The 20,755-nt window shown below is 53.3% G+C and overlaps 2 protein-coding genes across 5 annotated transcripts; one reads left to right on the top strand and one right to left on the bottom strand.

The window, feature by feature from the left end:
- The first annotated feature begins 453 nt into the window (after positions 1-453).
- CHAF1A (chromatin assembly factor 1 subunit A) lies at positions 454-15,472 on the top strand. Its single transcript, XM_062510274.1, has 15 exons — positions 454-578; positions 1,178-1,228; positions 1,417-2,204; positions 4,002-4,058; positions 5,951-6,192; positions 6,691-6,751; positions 7,176-7,244; positions 7,639-7,862; positions 8,006-8,174; positions 8,358-8,438; positions 8,515-8,604; positions 8,799-9,060; positions 9,776-10,236; positions 13,034-13,121; positions 14,340-15,472. The coding sequence occupies exons 2-15, from the start codon at positions 1,180-1,182 to the stop codon at positions 14,414-14,416; spliced, it is 2,718 nt and encodes a 905-aa protein (XP_062366258.1). The 5' UTR covers positions 454-578; positions 1,178-1,179; the 3' UTR covers positions 14,417-15,472.
- Positions 7,307-19,568, bottom strand: UBXN6 (UBX domain protein 6). 4 transcript variants are annotated; one of them, XM_062510316.1, is made up of 12 exons: positions 19,435-19,568; positions 19,135-19,289; positions 18,849-18,910; positions 18,611-18,733; positions 18,326-18,423; positions 17,913-17,988; positions 17,744-17,828; positions 17,301-17,520; positions 17,082-17,212; positions 16,339-16,484; positions 12,980-13,064; positions 7,307-7,369 (listed from the first exon to the last, which is right to left on the bottom strand). In XM_062510316.1, the coding sequence occupies exons 1-12, from the start codon at positions 19,515-19,517 to the stop codon at positions 7,344-7,346; spliced, it is 1,290 nt and encodes a 429-aa protein (XP_062366300.1). In that variant the 5' UTR covers positions 19,518-19,568; the 3' UTR covers positions 7,307-7,343. The 4 variants fall into 4 exon arrangements, with proteins under 4 accessions (XP_062366300.1, XP_062366301.1, XP_062366299.1 ...); XM_062510317.1 differs by lacking the exons at positions 7,307-7,369; positions 12,980-13,064 and adding an exon at positions 14,116-14,249; XM_062510315.1 differs by lacking the exons at positions 7,307-7,369; positions 12,980-13,064 and adding an exon at positions 15,615-15,806.
- Positions 19,569-20,755: the final 1,187 nt, after the last annotated feature.

The following is a 20,755-nucleotide window of genomic DNA, read 5'->3' as shown; positions in this document are numbered from 1 at the left end:
ACTCCAAATGGAAAACTACGACTCCCAGTACCCCTTGCGACAGCGCCTGCGCATCGCAGCGGCGGGCGCTAATTGGCCGCCGGCGCCGCCGCCATTTCGCGCGTTGCCTCAAGGCCCGTAGTGGCGCGGCGCGCGGCAGTGCTGGCTCCGCCCCCTCCGCCCGGTGCTGCGGACAGGCCGGGACCGGGACGGGCTCCCGCGGCGGCCCCGTTCCCTCCCGATGAGCGGGCGGGGCTCGGGCCCAGACTCAAAGACCCAGCGGCACCCCGCGGGCCCTCTACAAAGCCATCCAATCAGCGCCTGCAGAGCGCCAGACTGACGCCTCCTCCGCCAACCAGCGGCTCCCGCGGCGACAGCCAATCGCAAGGCGCGACGCAGCGGGGAGCGTGGCTGGGTGGGTCACGTGGGGCACGCTCCTCCAATCAGCGCCGCGGGACGCGGGGTCGCCCCGGCTCCCGCCAAGTACGAGCGGGCCGGGTCGGACCGGGAGCGGCGGGGGCTGCGCGGGCCGGGCCGCCTCGGGTTCGGCCGCCGCCGCCGCCCGGCACCGCCGCGATCCGCGCCGGCCGCCGGCACAGGTGGGGCCGAGTCGGGGGGGTGCGATGCGGTGCGGACGGGGCGCGAAATGTTTCCGGCGGCGGTTGGGCCGCGGGGTGCGCGGGGCCTGCCCGGGGTAACAAAGGAGGCGCCGGAGCTGCCGCCGCGCCCCGGGGCTGGGCCCGGGCCCGCCCTGCAGCCTCATTCTTGGAATCACAGAGCGGTTTGGGTGGGGAGGGATCTGAAGGCCCAGCCCTGCCATGGCAGGGACACCTTCCACTGTCCCGGAGTGCTCCAACCTGGCCTTGGACACTTCCAGGGATCCAGGGGCAGCCACAGCTGCTCTGGGTACCCTGTGCCAGGGCCTGCCCACCCTCTCAGGGAGGAATTTCTTCCTCACATCTCGTTGGGTGCAAGCCCACACTCCTGGGGACGTTCCTGCCCATCCCAGCCAGGGAGACACTGTGGCTGCCGGGACCCGGTGGGTCCGAGGTTCCTTTGGCCTGGGGGTGACAGTGGGACCCCTTGGTCTTCCCTCACCGGCCCTGGGAGAGCTGTTGGGCTCTCCCTCAGCTGTCCCAGGGAAGCAGCAGCTCGTTGGGAACAAGCATGGGTGTTGATTTGTTGTTTTCTCCCGTAGCCATGGAGTGCAGAGACAAAGGTGCTGTTCCTCCACGGAAACTCGTCCAAGGTAAGGCAGTGTCTTTCATCCACTGCAGTTTTAACACATTAAGAGTGTTTCAGATCTGATTTTGTGAAATATGTTGGTTTGGCTGTGATTAAATGACCTCTAAGTAGCTCATCTTAATCATATGCTTCAAAATGAATGAAATACTTTGATGTTTGCTGTCGCTCAGTAACCTGATGTTGTTGTTGCAGCTCGGCTGCCCTTCAAGCGCCTCAATCCTGTGCCAAAGGAAAAACTTGATGTGGATTCAGAAGTCAAAAAAGTCAAGAGCTCCCCAGGTGCTTTTGTTGCAAGCAAGGACCCGTCCCTGGATGCTCCCGGTGCCTCCCTGGACAATGTGGAGAATGACTGCCAGCTGGGTTCAGACAGGAACTTGACTCCGAAACTTGTGAATGGAAAGGGTCCCTTGGACCATTTTATCCAGAAAAACCCAGGAGGTGACACAAGTGACCCTGGGGATGTTCCTGACCTCTCCAAGGGCTCTGGCCATGGATTCAGGGACGGTGCAGAGCGGGGGGCTGTGGATTCTAGAGCTGCTGTAACCAACAGCACGACAGGAGAAGAGCTGGAGCAGCTGAGCTGCCAGAACTCCTCGCAGAGCAGCCTAGCAGGTGACTCCATGCAGACTGAGGGGCCCTGTCCAGCTGCAGCCCCAGAGCAGGATTTGGGGGCTGGGACTCAGCCATGCTCCAGGGTCATGGCAGGCAGGAAGGGCACCCAGGATGAACTGAAGGATGTGCTGTTTGAGGGGAAGGTACCCGTGGTGCTGCTGGAGGACATCATGACCCTGAAATCCCCCCCAGTGGCCTCTCTGGATGGCAGCACCACATCAGAGAACGAGGCCCTGGAGTCGTCCCACGAGGGAGACTCAGGACTCACCAACTCCTCACTGAGCTCTGGGAGCTCACCCGACATGCAGCTCGTGGCAGAGGCCAAGAGGAACACGAGTCCTTTGGCTGCCTCCACACCTGCCAGGAAGGTTGGTCTGCTCTGCTTTGGGCTGGGAGCTGCTGTGCTGCCATGTTTAGGTTCCTGGGATTCTGGGGAAGAGGATGAGTGGGACAACGAGGAGTGTAGGAAAGGTGGTGGTGATTAATTACTGAATCATTGCCCTTTGGAATTGTGAAATCCTGCAGCTAAAGGATCTTATCCTCCTTGGTTCTGGCTGGTGCTGTATTTACATTTCTTCAGTGAAATGCTAACTTGAGACTTGGTGTTTTGGTAGCAGCATCCAGGAGCAGCTTTGTGCTTTAGGAGCTGTTTCCCAAGTTCTGTTCTTCCTCCTCGAAGCTGCTGGGATTCCTGGGAGGATGTTCCCCAGTACAGCCAGTGCAGATGCTTTTCCTGCTCTCAATTTCTGCAGCTGCCGTGGCAAAGCTCTGGCACAGATTTCCCAGAGCAGCTGTGGCTACCTCATCCCTGGCAGTGTCCCAGGTCAGGCTGGGTGGGGATTGGAGCACCCTGGGACACTGGAACATGTCCCATGGCTGGGGTGGCACTGGATGGGTTTTAAACACAAAGCATTCTGGGATTCCATGAAAAAGCTCTGGATGGCGTGAGTTTTTTGTTCCCCTGAGTTTCAGTTTAGCAGCTCTGCTTCAGCAGGAGACCTCCACACATGCTAATTTTTGGGGCAGTTTTGACAGAGAAGCTTCCAATGGCAGCAGCACCCAGTTCAGGTGGCTGAAAGAGCACGGGAGTGGTTCTCCCAGTCCTTTTGTTGTGTTTATCAAGTCAAATGATCAGTTCCTCCTCTGTGAAAACTCCCAATCTCCCATCTCTAAAATAAACAGACACACTCAAGCAGGCATGAAGTATTTCCAGTGTAGCAAAACAACAGAAAGCACTCCTGCTGTAATTCAGTACTGCCAATGGGGCTGGATTTGCTCGTGTGCTGCTCCCCAAAATGAGGGTCTGCACCCCAGGCTGTGCAGCTGGGAGTCCTGGCAGGTTTGTTTTCCTGGGAGGAAACAGCTCTGAGAAGCTGAAGCCCCCACTTGACAGAACTCCTGTTTTATATCAGATAAATGTAGCAAATAAAGCAGTTGGGCTGTGTTAGCCTGTTAATCACAGTTAGAATGTGATGCTGTGAATGGCAGCAGGAGGAGGGGGGAATCTGGTAAATCAAGTCAGTGTGCTGAATTTTTGACAAATTAGGCCTTTAAACAGCCTGTGAACAATGATCTTAAGCATGAAACACCTTTTTCTTCCCCCCCCCATAAATAAAAGATAAATGAGAAGTGTGCCCTGTTTGGAATTTAGGGTCAGCGCACTGTTACTGGTGCAAGGTCAAGTGGACTGTGATGACAAGGAGAAACAGTGTTAAAATGTGACAAACAATCCCTGTATACATCAAGTTACAGCTGAACAGCACAGCAAGATAGGTGGATGCAAAAAAAAAAAAAAAGAAAAAAATAACCCACCCAAACCCAAGTTTAGCTGGAAGGAAGTGACTTTGCCATATTGAAATGTCCCCTGTGGTTCAGGGCAGTTCCCTGGGTGCTGTGCACGTGGTGTTCCCTTGCACAGGATCCTGTGGGGCTGAGGGCACCTGAGGGGTTTGGTCATCACACAGGAGGGTTTAGTAGGAGCAGGAGCTGGGATGGATCCAGGATGGGATGGAAAAGGAAAAGGGGGAGATTGGATCTGCCTGAGGTGTGTCCTCATTCCCTGCCCTGAGGGAATTTGGATGTGATCTGCAGGAGCAACCTGATGTCACTGAGGCTGGAAAGGGAGCACCAGGATCTCCTCTAAAACTTGCATTTTGTAATTCCAGGTACCTCAGAAATTCCACAGAAGTTCAGCAGAGAAGGAGAAGCTGAGGTTGCAAAAAGTAAGGCTTTTTCCCTGACACCCAAACCTCCCCTGAGCAGCCAACAAAGGCCCTTCCTTTTATCTCAGCCCAGCTGGAACATCTCTTTTGCCATTTTTCCTCACCCTGAGGCGTGTGGAAGAACTAATGCAGGCACTTAAAGTGCTTGGCTCTTTCCAAAGCTCCTCAATGGAGCCGTGGGTGCATTTGGGGCTTTTTGGAAGGGATTGGAAGTGTTTAAGCCCCAAAATGTAGGGTCTGTTTTTATTAACACACAAGGCAAGTGGGGCACTGTGTCTGTGGCTTCCCAGAGAATGTCACCACTGGATGCCACCACTGGGAATGCTCAAGCTCCAGGTTCTGTTTGCTTGGATGCAGCTCCTCAGCAAACCCTGCTCCCTAATTCTGTTGCCAGGTGTGGAATGCTGGATGTGGAGGAGGCTGGAGGGTCACTGGGGTTTGCAGCAGTCAGTGCTGCATGAATGGGATTTTTCTGGGGTTGTTCCACCTGGAACAGGAATTCTGTGTCTCTGTGACTTGTTTATAAACTCGTGTGTTTTATGTAAGTTGTAGCTGTAAAGCTTCTTGCTTTTCCCAATGCCTCATATAGAATTCCAATCTGTTTTCTTCCCTTCTATAGCTGTGCTAAAAATAGCAGGGATGTGAGGGAGAGAGGAGAAAGGAAGCTAAAAATGATGCTGAGAATGAACTAGACCCACCAGTGAGCTGTCAGCTTCACACCAGCACCCAGCACATTCCATGACTCAGGCTGACAGTGTTGTTTCCTTGCCACTGGCACCATTTGGCTGTTGGTGGCTTTCTGCAGTTATTTGTGTTGTGACACTGCTTAGGAAGCCTTGATGTTGACAAGGAGAGATGTGAAATCAATAAAAGAAAACTGAAAATACTCAGGGAGGAGTTGGAGTGTCTGGGCACAGGCAGATCCTCCTTTCCTGGTGACATCACCAGTGCCTGCAGCACTGAGAAAAAGAGAAATTAAAAGGGAAAAGAAAGAAAAAAAAAAACAACTTTCTTTTTGATTTGACATTTTTCTCCTTTTTGTCAGCAGAACCATGGTGGGAATTGTTGTTTGGGGAGGAAGCACCATGAAAAGCAACACTTCCAATAAAATCTTCCCCCTGCTGTTCCCAGAGTGCCTCTTGAACACTGGTGGTGTCTGATAATCTAAAATGGAAGAAAACAAGGGATAAGCTTCACAATCTGGAGTTTGGAGAGTCACATGATTCCTTGGGATCATGGAATATCCCAGCCTGGGAGGGACCCAGAGGGATCATCAAAATCTAATTTCTGTGCTAGTGGAAACCATCAGAAAATCCTTGTGGGTTTATCATGTCAAATCAGCTGAAATTCACTTGTAGAAGTGACACCACTGTAGCCCTTCAATGACACCAGAGCATGAAAGCTTAGCTTAGGAGGAAATATTTTGGAAATAATCTGAAATCTCCTATTAAATAAGGGAATAATTGCGATTTTTTAATTCCCCTCTAATTTTCTGTAGTGCTACAGTGGTAATGAAGATGACTCAATACAAAGCTTTCTTTGATGCTTAGAGAAATGGAAACACTTTTTTTTTTCTTTTTTTTTCTTTTTTTTTTTTTTTTTTTTTTTTTTTTTTTTTTTTGCAAAGGGAAAAGAATAATTAAAGCTTTCAGAGAGGCAGCACAGGGAAGCTCAGCTGGCTGCTGCTGAGGCACCAGAGAGCTGTGGATGTGCTCCCACCTGGATTCCTGGGAAGGATCCAGGAATCCCATTTCAGGATATTTTGTGATGCTGCAGGTCAAGCATTGGGTGGGTCCAGTTTCCTCTTTGAGAAATGAAATGCTGATTTTCATCAGGGGTTTGGCACCACAAGGTGCAGTTCCCCATTTGTGAGTGTCCTGTTTGTGCCCCAGGATCAGGAGCGTGCGGACAAGCTGCAGAAGCTGCAGGCAGAGAGGGAGGAGAAGGGGAGGCTGAAGGAAGAGGCAAAAGCTGCGAAAGAACGAGCCAAGGAGGAGGCAAAGAAGAGGAAAGAGGAAGAGAAAGAGTTGAAGGAGAGAGAAAGGAGGGAAAAGAAAGAAAAGGAAGAGAAGGAGAAAGCTGAGAAGCTGCGAGTGAAGGAGGAGAAGCGCAAGGAGAGGCAGGAGGCTTTGGAGTGAGTGCAGCTCCTGGGGGTCCCTGTGCTGGTTTCCACCCCCACCCTTCCCTGGACTGGCCCTCCCAAAGGCTGCCCTGTTGCAGCAGCACGGGCCTGGGGCACAGGGTGGCTCTGAAATGCTTGAGGGACTCTGTGCCCCCATCCCAGCAGTGCTTCCTGCTGCACTGAGCTTCCCTTCCTGACCTGGCTCACCTGGGCTGGCACTGGGCTCTGTTTGTTGAGGAAGTTACCTGGGACTTGATAATCCCTTTAATTTCCTGGTATCAAGGGGAGCTTGAGGCAGCCTATTAACTTTGTGGCTAAAATGGGTCAATATTTGCTCTAGAAGGAATGAACAAAATCTTCTCTACACTGAAGCCAAGTGTGGTTCTGGGCTGGATTGATAGATGATCCTCGTGGTGGGGTCAGGGTCATGGTCTAGGGCTTCCCACCTCCTCCTCAGTTCTGATAAACCCTTCCTGCTCAGTGACAATTCACTTGATCTTTGTTTCCAAGGGCAAAACTTGAGGAGAAGAGAAAGAAAGAAGAGGAGAAACGGTTAAAGGAGGAGGAAAAGGTAAAAATGTTTTCCCTGGCTTGTCTCTTAAATTCTGTCTGGGGTGAAATGGAGGTGCCAGCTGGGATGGAGCAGCTCCCTTTGGGATGCAGCCTGTCCCCCCCTGACCTGCGGGGGCTGCTCCATCCACATTTGTACCTGTTCCTTTCACTCTGTTGGTTCCTTTGCTTTTACCCTCTCGAGTGTTTTTTGTTTGGGTTTCTGAGTGCCCACAAGTGACCTCTCCCCTGGAGTGACACTGGAGCCCTGCTGGTGTCAGGGAGGACAACGAGGGTTTGTGTTGAGTCACAGGAGCTGATGATTGCCTGAACTTTGCTTTGTGCCTGGTTGCATTTGAAGTTGAGTCATGCATGAGCTCACCTGGAATTCCACAGTTTTGTTCCTATCTCTGTGTTGACATTTTGCATTTGGGTTCTCATTTCAGCGCATCCATGCACAGAAAGCAGAGATCACCAGGTTCTTCCAGAAACCAAAGACTCCACAGGCCCCCAAGGTGAGGCATTGCTGTGCCTGTGTGTGTTGGTCTCTCACACTTGTTCCTATCAAATACCCTGATTTTCTTCTCAGCTGCCCCTTGCATCTTCTTAGGTGGTCAAAACACTGTTTTTTCTTTGTTTCCTGTAAAAAGAAGGTGCAAAGGATTTTAGGGAAAAGGCCAGGGCAGATACTACAGAAGACATTCATGGTTGGTTTAGTGAATCTCAGCTCTGTCTTCTTCATTGCCTGGAAGATCTGCTGGAGTCTTGCACAGGAAGGGCTTAATCTAAATCTTCACTTAACCTAAATCTTCACCTCAGACAACACCTCAACAGCAGGTGGTTCTTGCACGTGTTGGTGCTGCAGCTTCTCAGTGTCCAAACCCTGACATTCCTCCTTTAATGTTTCAGACCCTTGCTGGCTCCTGTGGGAAGTTTGCTCCTTTTGAAATTAAGGAGAACATGGTCTTAGCCCCCCTGAGCCGTGTTGCCCTGGATCCAGACTACCTAGAACAGCTGGATAAGCTCCTGCATGCCCAAAATGGTGAAGTTTCTTTCTTGAGGGATCTAAAATGTCGTAAACCACGAAAAACTGGGCCCACTTTGGTCAATGACAGCAGTGACAGTATAAACAGGTCAGTGTGGATTTGGGAGCTCGCTTTTGTTCTGTTTTTACAAGAGGAGCTGCAGAGGGATGTGAGGGAGTGATTGGCATTGGAGAGGAGGGGAGGCTGGAGCTGTTCTGTGGGGCCTGAGCCACCCTCCCCTGTGTTCCCAGTGATGTGGTGGTGGTGGACAGCTGCCAGACAGATGCTGTTCCTGAGAGGGAGAAGTTTGGCAGGATGAAGCTGCTGCAGTTCAGTGAGAATCACCGCCCTGCCTACTGGGGCACCTGGAACAAGAGAACCTCCCTGATCCGAGCCAGGAATCCGTGGTCCAAGGACACTGTAAGCTCCTCAGCCTGCTGGGTTCTTTCCCTCTTTGTGCTCTAGAAGTCAGTGTGCTGCTTGGCCAGGTCCTCTGGTTCCTTGGGATTTCTGAACCATTTTGTTCCCTGAGCTTTGAAACCCCAGAGTGGGTTTGGTGCTGTGCTCTCCAGTGATGGACAGAAATGTTGGCATTTCTTGCAGAAGCTGCTGGACTATGAAGTAGACAGTGATGAAGAGTGGGAAGAGGAGGAGCCAGGGGAAAGTCTCTCCCATAGTGAAGAGGTGAGCATCCTGCATGCTGAAAAAAATCAGGAACCACTTGCACTTGGCAGCGTGACTCTAATCCATTTATTTGTAGGATGATGAAGAGGAGGGAGAGGATGAGGATGAGGACGATGGGTTTTTTGTACCCCATGGGTACCTATCTGAAGATGAAGGTGTGACAGAGGTAAGGGAGCTGGGTGTCCCTGGGTTCCCATCTCTGTTCCTAGTGAGCTGTGTGATATCAGTACTGGCAGGGCTGGGCTCCCTCAGGGAACATGAGGCAAAGCTGGGTTTAAAAAGCTCTTTTTTTTTTTTTTTTTTTTTTTTTTTCCCCTCCTGGCATGGGTGTAATGAGTCCTTTGTCCCCTGGGGCTGCAGGAGTGTGACCCAGAGAACCAGAAGGTTCGTCAGAAACTGAAAGCAAAGGAGTGGGATGAGCTGATAGCCAAGGGGAAGAGATTCCATGTCCTACAGCCTGTGAAGATTGGCTGTGTCTGGGAAAGGGCAGCAAAGGACAACAGCGCCAACACGGACATGAAGGTGCTCCAGCAGTTCACAGCCTGTGTTCTGGATCCACCTGTGCCAGAGGAAGAGCAGCAGACACAGAAATGTAGCAAAAAAAGAGCAAAAGATCAGCAAAGTAAGACCTGAAGGGCTAAAACAGTGCTTCCACAGTGTTGTACTGTGCTTTGGAGGGAGTAGGGGATTGTTGAGTGTTGAATTCAGAATGACCTGTTTGTGACAAGTCTGGAATCGAAGGAATCTCTGAGAGCTCTTGGAAAGAAGTTTTCTGGCAGTGCCTCTCCAAAAAGTCTTGCTCTGGGCAATCTAGGAAATAAAGCCAAGCAGACTTGAGCAAGCTCAGATTTAGGACGGGCTTGAGCCTGTTTGTTGTTTTGGGGGAAGGGTTTAGTTTCTGTGTTGGGTTCCAGTCCTGAGCTTTTCCTGCACCTCATTAACACAAGGATGTGAATAATTCACATGAAGGCCAAACACGGGGTGAGGATTTCACTCCAGGGTGTTGTTGTTATTGGGGGTGAAGTTTTCTACATCAAATTGAGCTTCTGTTACAATCATGGAATCCCAGAGCAGTTTGGGTTGGGAGGGACCTTAAAGACCATCTTTTAAATTCTTTAATACTTTACATCCTTAAAGTTTCTGCTGAGGGCAGGGACACCTTCCACTTGATCCAAGCCCCATCCAACCTGGCCGTGGAACCTTCCAAGGATGGGGCACTCCCATCTCTAAAATCAATCCTGTTATTTTCCCCTTTTGGTGCACCCGTGCTGGTTTATACCCCCCTACCTTTGCCAACCTCTAACCCACCCCATGCTCCCTTTTCCCCTCCCCTGCAGTCCTCGGGCACCTCCTGCCTCTGCTACACGGGAACGTGCACGGGAGCAGGGTGATCATCCAGGAATTCCAGGAATGCTGCAGGCAGGGACGCTTCAGCGACATGGAGGGCAGCGACGGGAGCCCCCCTCAGCCACAGCCCCCGGGTGGGGAGGACAACGGGGTCCCCTCCAAGGCCAGGCTCAAGAGGATCATCTCAGAGAACTCGGTGTACGAGAAGAGGCCCGAGTTCAGGATGTGCTGGTACGTGCACGCCGAGGTGCTGCGCAGCTTCGGGCACCAGCAGCTGCCCGTGCCCTGCCAGTGGAACTACATCACCCAGGTGCCCTGCACGGGCAAGGACGAGGGGGGCAGCGTGCCAGGAGTGGCTGTCCCACAGCCCACCCCCCCAGCAGCCAAGAGGAAGGCAGTAGGCAGCATGTCCATCACCCAGTTCATGAAGAGACCTCGGGATGCTGAGCAGGTGAGTTCCTGGCAGGGTGTTGTGCCCCAGTGAGGAGTGCTGGGTGTGGGGCTGGGGGTGTTTGCACCCTGTTAGCTCCAGCCACTGTCCTGCACACCAGAATCCCCTTTTTATGGGGAAAGAAGTGACATGATGGGACTAAAGAGATGGGTTTCTTTTGTGTGTGTGCAGCTTGGAGGCTCTGTTCCACTGGAAATGTTGCTCTCCTGCTGTTCTTCCATTCTCTGCTATTTGGCAGTGGTTGCATCCAAGCTGTGAATAGTTTGAGAGTCTGCTTGGCCTTGGTTTTACAGCTGTGTATAATTTGTGTGCAGGTTTTATGTGTGCCTGTGGCTGCCAGATGTACAGCCCGAGCTGATGACTTAGAGCAGTTGCATGTGATCAGATTAAATGTGGTTCCCAAGTGCTGCAACTCAGCCCAGAGCAGTCTCTGAAGGCTCCAGCTCATCCTGACACACATAAAACTGAATTTCAAGAACTGGTTTGAAAATGTAATAATTCTTAGGGCCAAAATGAGATGGAATTGCAGTGGTTGCTGCTTAGGAGCTGTGTTGTGGTTTTCCTGTTGTTGCTTCTGCTTTTCAGGGCAACCACAGGTAGTGCTGGAGCCTAATCATAACTGAAAAATGGGATCATGCAATTCCAGAATGGCTTGGCTTGGAAAGGACCTCAAATCCCACTCAGTGCCACCCTGCCATGGGCAGGGACACCTTCCATGTCCCAGGCTGCTCCAGCCTGGTCTTGGACACTGCCAGGGATCCAGGGGCAGTCACAGCTGCTCTGGGAATTCCATCGCAGCCAGGAATTCCTTCCCACTATCCCATCCAGCCCTGGCCTGTGGCAGTGGAAGCCATTCCCTGTGTTCCCTCCATCCCTTGTCCAAAATACCTCTCCATGTTTCCTCTTGGCCCCTTCAGGTACTGGAGGGGCCACAGTTGGGTCCCCACAAAGCTTGGAATGCTCTGTTGAAGATTTAGGTGCTGGAATTTGGGGTTATCAACCTTTTGCTTCAAATCCCACAGGCAGGGCAGGGTTTGAAATCTCTGCCAGTGGATTTATTCCTCCTTCCCTGTGCACCAGGTTAAGAAAGAGCCCCAGAATGGTTTGGGGAGGGACCTTAAAGCTCATCTCGTTCCACCCCCCCCTCCTGTGGACCACAGATGAGGCTTTTGATGCTTTTTATGCTTTGCCTTCACAATTTATTCTTGGCTTTTTTGGCTTTTCTACTGAAAAAGCTCAGCATTCAGGTATTGATAGAGATCAGAGACTTGTGAGAAGCTGTTCAGCCCCCAAACTCCATCTGCTTGGGTTTTTTCTTGTACACTAAATAAAGGCAGAGATAAAAGTCTCTGCTTGGCACCTACTGGAAATTCAGCTTGTAAGGGAGCAGAAATAGCAAAACAAAGGCTTTTGGGAGAATTACATCACCAGCCTGAATGCTTCAAAGCTCAGAGCTGTGCTGGGGAGGTGCAGCTCCAAGCAGAGGTGTCACAACCCCAGAAGATTTTCATTCCTGATGTCTCCATCAGCCCTGCTCAGGTGTTAAATTAAGATCCCTCCCTACCTGTGGAGCCAGGCTGGGGCGTGGGGGGAGCCTGGCAATGGCTGGGAGGGCACAGCTGCCAGATTGCCACTCTTGGCACGTGTTCCTCTGCTGGGAAGCTCACCCCAGGGCTTGTGTGAGTAAAGGTGCTCTTACATAAGCTGTGGAGAGAAAAATTTGGTGCTGAAGTGGGCAGTACCTGCCCACGTGTAGGAGGGATTTAATCTGAGGGCTGGGACTGTACTGAAAGATGTAAATTGAAAATTTCTTGGCTTTGAACAGTTTTTAGGGGATGGGGGACCAGGATTTTCATTCTAATTCCAGCTAAAGGGGAAAAAAAACCCTCAACAGACCCTCACAGCTGAGCAACTTCAGTTTGTGTCACTGCTTGGGTTCTGCGTTCTCAGTTCAGAATTGGGCATTTGGGCTTTTCCCATGGCAGGGAACCTGGGCAGCAAGGGAAGAACTGTCACCACTCCCTGAACAAAAACTGATTGGCAAAGATGAGGAGGAGTTGGGAGAGAACAAGGGCCAAACTTGACAGACAACAGTAATTCTCCATCTCAGAAGGGAGAGAACATCCAAAGGGGCTCAGGAGGAGAAAAGGAGGCTCAGGAGGGACCTTCTGGCTCTGCGTAACTCCCTGACAGGAAGGGACAGTGAGGGGGTCAGGCTCTGCTCCCAGGGAACAGCAGGACAAGAGGGAACAGCCTCACATTGCACCATAGGGGGTTTAGGTGTGAGATTTAGGGCATATCTCTTCCCCCAGAGGGAAAGAAACTGCCCAGGGCAGTCCTAGACTCCCCATCCCTGCAGGGATTTAAAAGCCAGGGGATGTGGCACTTGGGGACATGGCCAGTGCTGGCCTTGGCAGTGCTGGGGAACAGTTGGACTCGCTGACATTTGAGTCTGTGATTCTATGAAAACAATAAACAGAGGGGGGGAAGAGATTTCCCTCCCAAAAATCCAGCAGGAGTCAGATTTCCGTGAAGCCTGAGCTGTGTGGGCTGCTCAGCTCGTTGTGTAAGAGGGAGGGATCTTGGAGCAGCAGCTTGGCCTCTCTCCCACTGTGTGTGCCACTGCAGATGAGGCCTTTTGGCACAAGTCAGTGGCTCGTGGAGCTGGGAATTGCAGGATTTCCTTCCCTGCAGACGTGCCCACCTGCCCATGGTGCCCAGCACTGCCTGTGCCAGCTCTCACCTGTTCCAGGTCTCACCTCCTGACTCACACTTGGGACCTGTTCTCTCCCTCCAGGCTGCAGAGATGGATGGATTTCAGGCAGACACTGAGGAAGATGAGGAAGATGACGACTGCATGATTGTGGATGTACTGCCAGGAAAAGGTGGGAAGGGAAATGGGAACCAGGCTCTTGGCAGACACTCCCCCAAGGAACTGTGTGAGCTAAACTTGGGTTTTTCTGTCCCTTTTCCACCATCCCTTGAGCTTTTCTATTATATTCTAGATACTCCTGCTTTTTAACCTTTTTTTTTGAAGATGCTTCTTTGCTATTTATGGCCTCTTGCCTTTCCTGCCCTCCTCCTCCCTCCCCTTGCCTCAGTGGCACAAAGCCCTTGTGAGCAGCCCTTGGCTGCCAGCATTACCTACTTGTTTCACAAGTGAGCATTAGGGCAGTGCCAGCAGATCCCCGGGTCAATTATTGTCAATATTGCAGCTCTCTGGGGCGTGCAGGGCCCTTCCAGGCCTGGCAGGGTCTGGGTTGTCACCCCTCTGGTGCCTCCTTGAAGGTGCAAATTGTCTGGAGGCAGTAACATCAGGGAGCTGCTCTGCTCCACAACCTGAGCAGCTGCTTGTGTTTGTGTCCCAGTTATCCCCTGGAAAAGGGCTTCAAAGCTCCTTTCAGGGCTGAGATGAAGATGGGGAGCAGCTCCTTTCATCTCCCAGAGCTTTTGGACGTGATCACACAGATCAATGAGCTGACTCCAAGCACGTGCTGTGGTTTCCAAAGCTCTGGGCTCTTTCTTCCTGCTCACAATGGAGCTCTGAGGGAAGGGGGTTTGTGTTGGGCAGCTCCTCTGGTAGATAAGGACTTGTGCATAGACATTCTGGAGTGTTTGACCCATTCCAGGCTTTATCTGGGCTCTCCTTCCTCTCTGAGCTCCTCTCACCTCCCCAAACAGACAGTGGGATTGCTTGACAAGAAGCCTGGCTTTAATCTTAAGCTGCTTTTGCTTATTACCAGGCTCTGAGTTGAAAACCTCGCCTCAGGTTTGTCACCCCTTGTTCTGAGGATGCCATTGAGCAGCTTCCCTCCCTCAGGCTCTGCTGACACACAGGCAGCTCTGCTTGTTTGGCTCTGCCTGACTCTAAAGCACTGAAAAGATTATGAAAGTCCTTTTTATGGTTGAAGTGATTTTTTTTTATTCTGGATTGTTGATATTAAATATGAAGCCAGTGTTAAAACCAGTTTTTAAATAGTGATGAAAAGGAGACTCACAACAGATGCAGGAAGCTAAGACAGATAAAACATAAAGTAGTCAACTTCTACTGGATGAATGAGGATATTTATAAAAACAAACCAAACACATTCTTTCCTTTGCAGGTTTTATAGCTTCAGAATCCAGTGGCACAAGAGCTGCTCCCCAGGACAGCATGGTCAGCCCATCTAATCCAATCTGACACTTAAATGTCTACTAACTCCTCTGTATGTATGTAGAATGAGCTAGAAAATTTTAAACCTCGTGTATCTTTGGCCAAGATACTTGAAAGTATTCCACATTTCTTGTAAAGAGAAGACAGCACTTTGTTCTGCTTCAGACCAGATGGAAGCTTAAATTTTTAGTTTTAGCTTTTTAGCTTTTTTTTAAATACTGCATATTAATCTGTCATTAATAAAGCATTATTGAAATTTTGATACTTCTTTGTAATGGAAAGTATCTAAGTTATCTCTAAAACTTGCTAAGGGATTTTGGAATAAGCTTATTGTGATGCCACTGGGGAATGACTGTTCATAATGTTGTACAGCGTGGCCTTGGGTATAAATGATGTACAATTATATATGAATTTATGCTCTTGTACCATCCTGTTTGTGGTCTTACTTGCTCCAGAGAATAGCAGCAGGGCTTTACCTTTGGAAAAGGAAAAATGCATTGTTTCTCTTATTTTGGGACAGGCTGGACAGGTCAGGGCCACGTTCTCAGTCTCCTGTCTACATCAGAGCTGGGCTCTGTCCCACAGAAAATCTCTGAGGTATTAAAGAACTGAGCTGGCATCAAACTTGATGATACACAGAACACACTTGCTGGGGCCCTCAGCTTTCTGACTGGTGAGTGCTGAATTAGTTCTTTAAAAGATTGTCTGCAGTTTGAGGTTTATTATCTCCCCCTGGGCACCACCAGCAGCTGTTCCCTGGTGCCAGGCTCTGGTCTGTGAAGGGACAGGGGGGGGTGATGCTGCCCCAGTAACACCAGTGCCAGCCCCAGCACAGACTGGTTTGGCATCTCAAACCTACAGCAACAATGCAACTGAAACAACTGGGATCAGAACTGAGTCTTTAAATAATTCCATTTAATCAGACTAAGTGGAACTGTACCCCAACAGCTTCTCTGCAGCAGGAGTTACAATGCACACAGAAGCAGAATGGGAAGCTGGGTTCTAAACCCAGCCCCATACCCAGACTCAGGTTGGCAATCCAGTCTAACAGCCCCTACTCCCTGCTCCACCACTGCGTTGGGAACACCTCAGGCACTCCCTGCCCCAGTTTAGTGTTGAGAGCCCCTCGGAGCATCCCAGTGCCAGGGCAGAGGAGCCTGGAGCTGGGAGGGGACAGCAGGGCCCAGCCCCTCTGCAGAGCTGAACCAAAGCCACTCTGAGCTCACCTAGCTCCAGCAGTCTTGGGATAAGGAGGGACGAGCCAGCAGCACTGGAGGCAGTGCCCTTTATTTCAGGAGAGGGTCTGGGCCCTGGCCAGCAGCTCCGGCCTGAGGGGGCTGCGCTGCTCCTCCGCCGCCGCCTCCACCTCAGCCATGACCGCGGCGTCCCAGGCCAGGCTCAGCAGGGCCGAGGGCACCTGGGCAGGACAGGCACGTTACTGACCACAGCCAGGCACGGGGGTGGCATGCCAGGAATCCTAAAGCCCATCCGGTCCCACCCCTGCCCGGGGCAGGGACGCTTCCCACTGTCCCAGGTTATTGCATGCTGGCCTTGGGCAGTCCCAGGGCTGGGGCAGCCAGAGCTGCTCTGTTCCCCTTGAGTTTAGGACACCCTGTGTGCATCCACAGAGCTCAAAAGGACAAGGCTGGATTGTACAAGCAGCTCCTTTTAGGGGATGCTACTCTGGGCTTTCTGTTCACACCTCCCTCACCATTGCTGCCTTCCCTCCTTCCCAGCCCTCGCTCTCTGCTCCAGGAGGGAAGACCCTGCACTTCCCTTCACACCTTGCAGCCCCCAAGCAGTTTCTGCTTTGTTTGTAAAAACGAGGGCTCAGAACACAACTTGGGGCTCTGAAAGGACACAAATTTCTCCCCCAGCTCTGAGCAGCAGAAGACTCTGACAGTCTCAAGATGCTCTGGAAGGTACCAACAATCATTTTCTTCACTCACCAACCCACATTCATTGAAGGCCAAGTTCTCATCAGTCAGTTTGAGACCTCCAGGTCCCAGGAGCTCAAAGGGCAGCCAGTCATCTCTGAGTGCTTCTCTCACAAAGTTGTAGAGCACAGATACTGATTCCCGGGCATAAAAAGTCCCTGCCATGAGAAAACAACGTGAGAGAGTCTGGCATTTACCAAAATCTAACCTTTTGTGGTCGGTTCCGTGGGGCTTCACCTACTGATGCTAACTTGATCAACGACTTCCCTGACACACAGCCAGCCTGATTTAACTGAAAACTATAAAAGCAGAATCCCCAAAGAAAAATAGTCAATTGTTGGGAGCCCCTGCCAGCCTGTAACAAAGAGCTGGGAAAGCCTGAAATGATTTCCAGAGTTCTGCTGGAAAATTTGAAGAGGATTTATGCAGTGTACAGTCTGACATCACACAGGCAGCCTCACGCTGGCTGCTGTCACACACTGATCTAATGAGTCCAGCTTGTTTCCAGAGGCCTGGGAAGAGCAGACTTTAATTAATGATGCTTCCCTCTCTGTCCCATCTTAAAATCCCAACCCTGAGCAGGGGGATGGTTTGGAGATGGGAAGAGTTCATGGAGAAATGTTACCTCGCTGTGCTTTTGGGGTGTTTTTTTCCACCAGCTGAACTCGGCACCTCCTGCTACCCAGCTCCTTACACTTGCAGTACCCTCAGAGTACCTGGAAGTGCCCGAAGGAAGGGCAGGCAGTCTCAGTTACCTTGGAGGATGTATCCATCGGGGAAGCGCACCCGGAGCAGGGTGTAGTTGTATTTCCTCATCTCCCTCTGCTCCTCCTTCTCACGCATGGCTCTGGTCCTCAGCATCGACGCCTTCTCCACCGCCTCTGTCCTGCAGGGAGAGATCCTTGTAGACCCCGAGGAGAGCCAGGGGCTCCTGGCTGTTGTCCCCTGGCCCTGCTGCTCCTGCAGCCCCTCACCGGAGTCGCTGCTCCCTCCGGAGCTCCTCTGCAGTGAGGTTGAAGAAGTCGTGGGGCAGCTCGAAGCGCGCGGCCGCGGGCGACGGCCGGAACAGCGTCAGCTGCCGGTGCAGCTGCGCCCGCACGGGCTCCGAGCTCAGCAGCTGCTCCTTGCAGTCCTTCAGCTCTTCCAGCCTGCTCAGCATCTCCTCCTTCAGCACGTAGAACTCCTCCGTGGTCTCTGCAACCACGGGGATGGGGCATGAGGCTCTTGGGGTCTTTGGGGCAGTGACACAGGGACAAGGATCGCTGGGGAAATGGCACGTCTGGACAAGGAATGTCCAGGCTTGGAGGATGCTTTTGTTCCAGCCTTGGAGTAATGACCTCTGGAACTGTCAGCAACCAGAGCTGGCCCCCAGCACACCCCAAAGCCCTGACTCCCCACTAACACCATGAGTTCTTGCCTTGTCCTTGAACAGGAAGTGTTTTTGTCTCAAACCCGACAGCCTGGAAAAATCTGTGTGTCCCTTCCAAGCAGCTTATCCTTTCCTGGAAGAAAAGGACAGGATTTAGATGGAGTTTGCTCCAAGCAAGGACTTTCCAAGGCTGAGCAGCTGTGGTGTCTGAGCTCACCTGAAACACCTTGTTCTGCAGTTTGATTTTCTGATATTTCTCCTCCTCTGGATGGAGATAGATGTTATCCAGGTACCTGCAGGAAGAGGAATGCACTGCCTGGATCGAAGCAGAACACTCCAAGGTCAGACAGGAAACAGAGACTTCACAGTATTTCTCATAGTGAAAAAAAAAAACTGAGAAACCCAGGAAAATAAATTACGACAATGATTTGGGGCCAAACCAAACAACCTGCAGCTCCCAAACCTCTTGGATTAGTGGGACCAACTCCTCCAGGATGCAGACATCAGGTCAACTGACAAATTGGGTGGTTCAAGACTTCAGTTTTCTTCCATAAAGAGACTTTGTCAGAAGCAGAGCAAGAAAATCCACCAGGGAAGGGATGAATTGCCTGTTCCCTCAGCCACACTCACTTGGCCATGGTCTCCACACACACCCGGACCTTCTCCCGGTCCTTGTTGAAGGTGTGGATCTCCATGATGGAAGCAGCCACTGGGTCCACAGAGAAATACTGGGGGAGAGGGAGAGAAGCTGCTCAGGGAGGAGCTGACCCCATCTCAGCTCAACTGTCCCCCACTTGCTGAGCTAGAGATTTTACAGGGGGGAGGTGGAGGGTTGGTGAGGTCACTACTGGAGGGGACCCATGGCACAAAAAGAGTCTGAAGAGGGAGGGAAGGAGTTTGAAGGGAAGCACTCACTGCTTGGATGGCTTCTCGGAGCTGCTTTTCCTTCTGGTCTTTCCTCACAATGGCACCGGTCAAGGGGCAGATGAAATAAACCCCTGAGACGGAGGGAGCAGCTGCCCCTTCCTCCTCCTGCTCCTGAAGGAGATAAAACCAGGCACCAAACTGAGCACGGGGAGGTTTTTTTGTTTATAAAGTACCCTGGCAGGTCCCCCGAGGGGTGCTGAGCAGGGAGTGGCAGCGCTTCCCTCACCTTTTCCTCCATGGAGAGCCCCTTCTCGCTGGCAGCTGCCTCAGCCATCAACTCTTTCCTCACTACAACAGACAAACCCCAGACGGAGCGGAGGCTCAGCGCATTCCAGAGGCTTTTGGACAGCTCAGCGCTGCCCTGGGAAGCAAACAACACCTGCCCAGGTGTGATGTCCCAGCCCAGGGCTGCACATGACCCCATTTCCATCACAGCTGCCCCAAAACAACCTCAAGAGCCGCACCCGTGCGCTTTCCCAGCCGGGACCGCGGTTCCCCCGGCCCGCTCCTACCCTGGTTCTTGATGGCCTCCTGCGAGGACGGAGCTTTTCCCTTGGGCTTCAGCTCCAGCCGGGCCAGCGCCGCGGCCGCCGCTCTCTGCGCCTCATCCGTCGGGGCCTGTCGGGGCTTCGGGGCCACCTCGGCTTTCGGCTTCTCCTTGGGGGCCCTGGCACGGAGGACACGGGCTCGGTGGCCGCTCGTGCGCGCTCCCGAGCCCCGAGGAGGTACCGGGCCCAGGGCGGGCGGTACCGGCCGCGGAGGGGCCGGCGGTGCCCGGGGTGGCGTTACCGGAGGGTCCCCCCAGCCCGTACCGGGACGGTTCCGAGAGCTTCTGCCCGGGCCCCGCCGTCTTGAACTTCAGGTCGGCCTTGATCTCCTGGAAGAACTTGCGCATGGCGGTGCCGGGCTGAGACCGGGCCGGGACCGGGAGCTCCGGGACGGGAATGGGGCGGCCGCGCCCCCCCCCCCCCCCACCCCCGCGCTTCCGGCCCGCCCGAGCCGTCACCGGAACGGGGCGGGACCGGCCCCGCTCGGGCGGTGGGGGGGCGAGGGACGCCGGCACCGGGATCACCGGGGGCTGGCGGCACCAGCGGATCCCTGACCGGCACCCCCGGACCCCAGACCGGCACCCCCGGATCCCAGACCGGCAGCCACAGACCCCAGACCGGCACCCCCGGATCCCAGACCGGCACCCCCGGATCCCTGACCGGCACCCCCAGATCCCAGACCGGCAGCCACAGACCCCAGACCGGCACCCCCGGATCCCTGACCGGCACCCCCAGATCCCAGACCGGCAGCCACAGACCCCAGACCGGCACCCCCGGATCCCTGACCGGCACCCCCAGATCCCAGACCGGCACCCGCGGAACCCAAACCGGCACCCGCGGAACCCAGACCGGCATCTACGGACCCCTGACCGGCACCCGCGGAACCCAAACCGGCACCCGCGGAACCCAGACCGGCATCTACGGACCCCTGACCGGCACCCCCGGACCCCTGACCGGCACCCACGGATCCCTGACTGGCACCCCCAGACCTCCGCAGATCGCAGGTTGCATCCATGGTTCCCCGGCGGCGCCCACGGAGCCTCACAGAGCCCAGTCCTGCACTCCCAGAGCATCCCCAAACCTGCACCCGCAGCCCCCACGGAGCAGCCTCGGCTCCCGGAGCAGCCCCGCTGTGAGCAAAGCAGACTGGAAGGAGCCCTGGGCAGCTCCGGAGCGAACCTGGTGTGGAGCTGGGACACAGCCGGCGCTGGAGGCGTGTAAAGCACACGGACAAGGAGCCTCGAGTCCGCCCCATCCCTGGGAGATCGGCCGAGGGCTCCAGACCTGAGGATGGATGCAATGAACACACCCCTGCGTGTGCTGCACTTTCACCGGGTTTATTTCCACAGCACAACTCCTGCTCCCCCTCTTTGTGGGACACGAGGAAGGGGCTGCGACCCTCGGGGTCAGGTAAAGCCCACCCCAAACGGGGGCTGTGCGTTCACCTGTGCAGCAGCACCTGGCACTGTCCCACTGGTAGCATCGGCACAGGCATCAACCCCAGGGACACCGAGAGCCAGAAGCACCTGGATGGATGAAGGCTGGACACACACCAGCGTGGCCAGTCACTGACTGAGACACGGAT

The sequence above is a fragment of the Cinclus cinclus genome, chromosome 28 (genome assembly GCF_963662255.1).
Source record: "Cinclus cinclus chromosome 28, bCinCin1.1, whole genome shotgun sequence".
In the NCBI taxonomy this organism is placed as follows: domain Eukaryota; kingdom Metazoa; phylum Chordata; class Aves; order Passeriformes; family Cinclidae; genus Cinclus; species Cinclus cinclus.
This window is presented reverse-complemented; position numbering and strand designations above follow the sequence as displayed.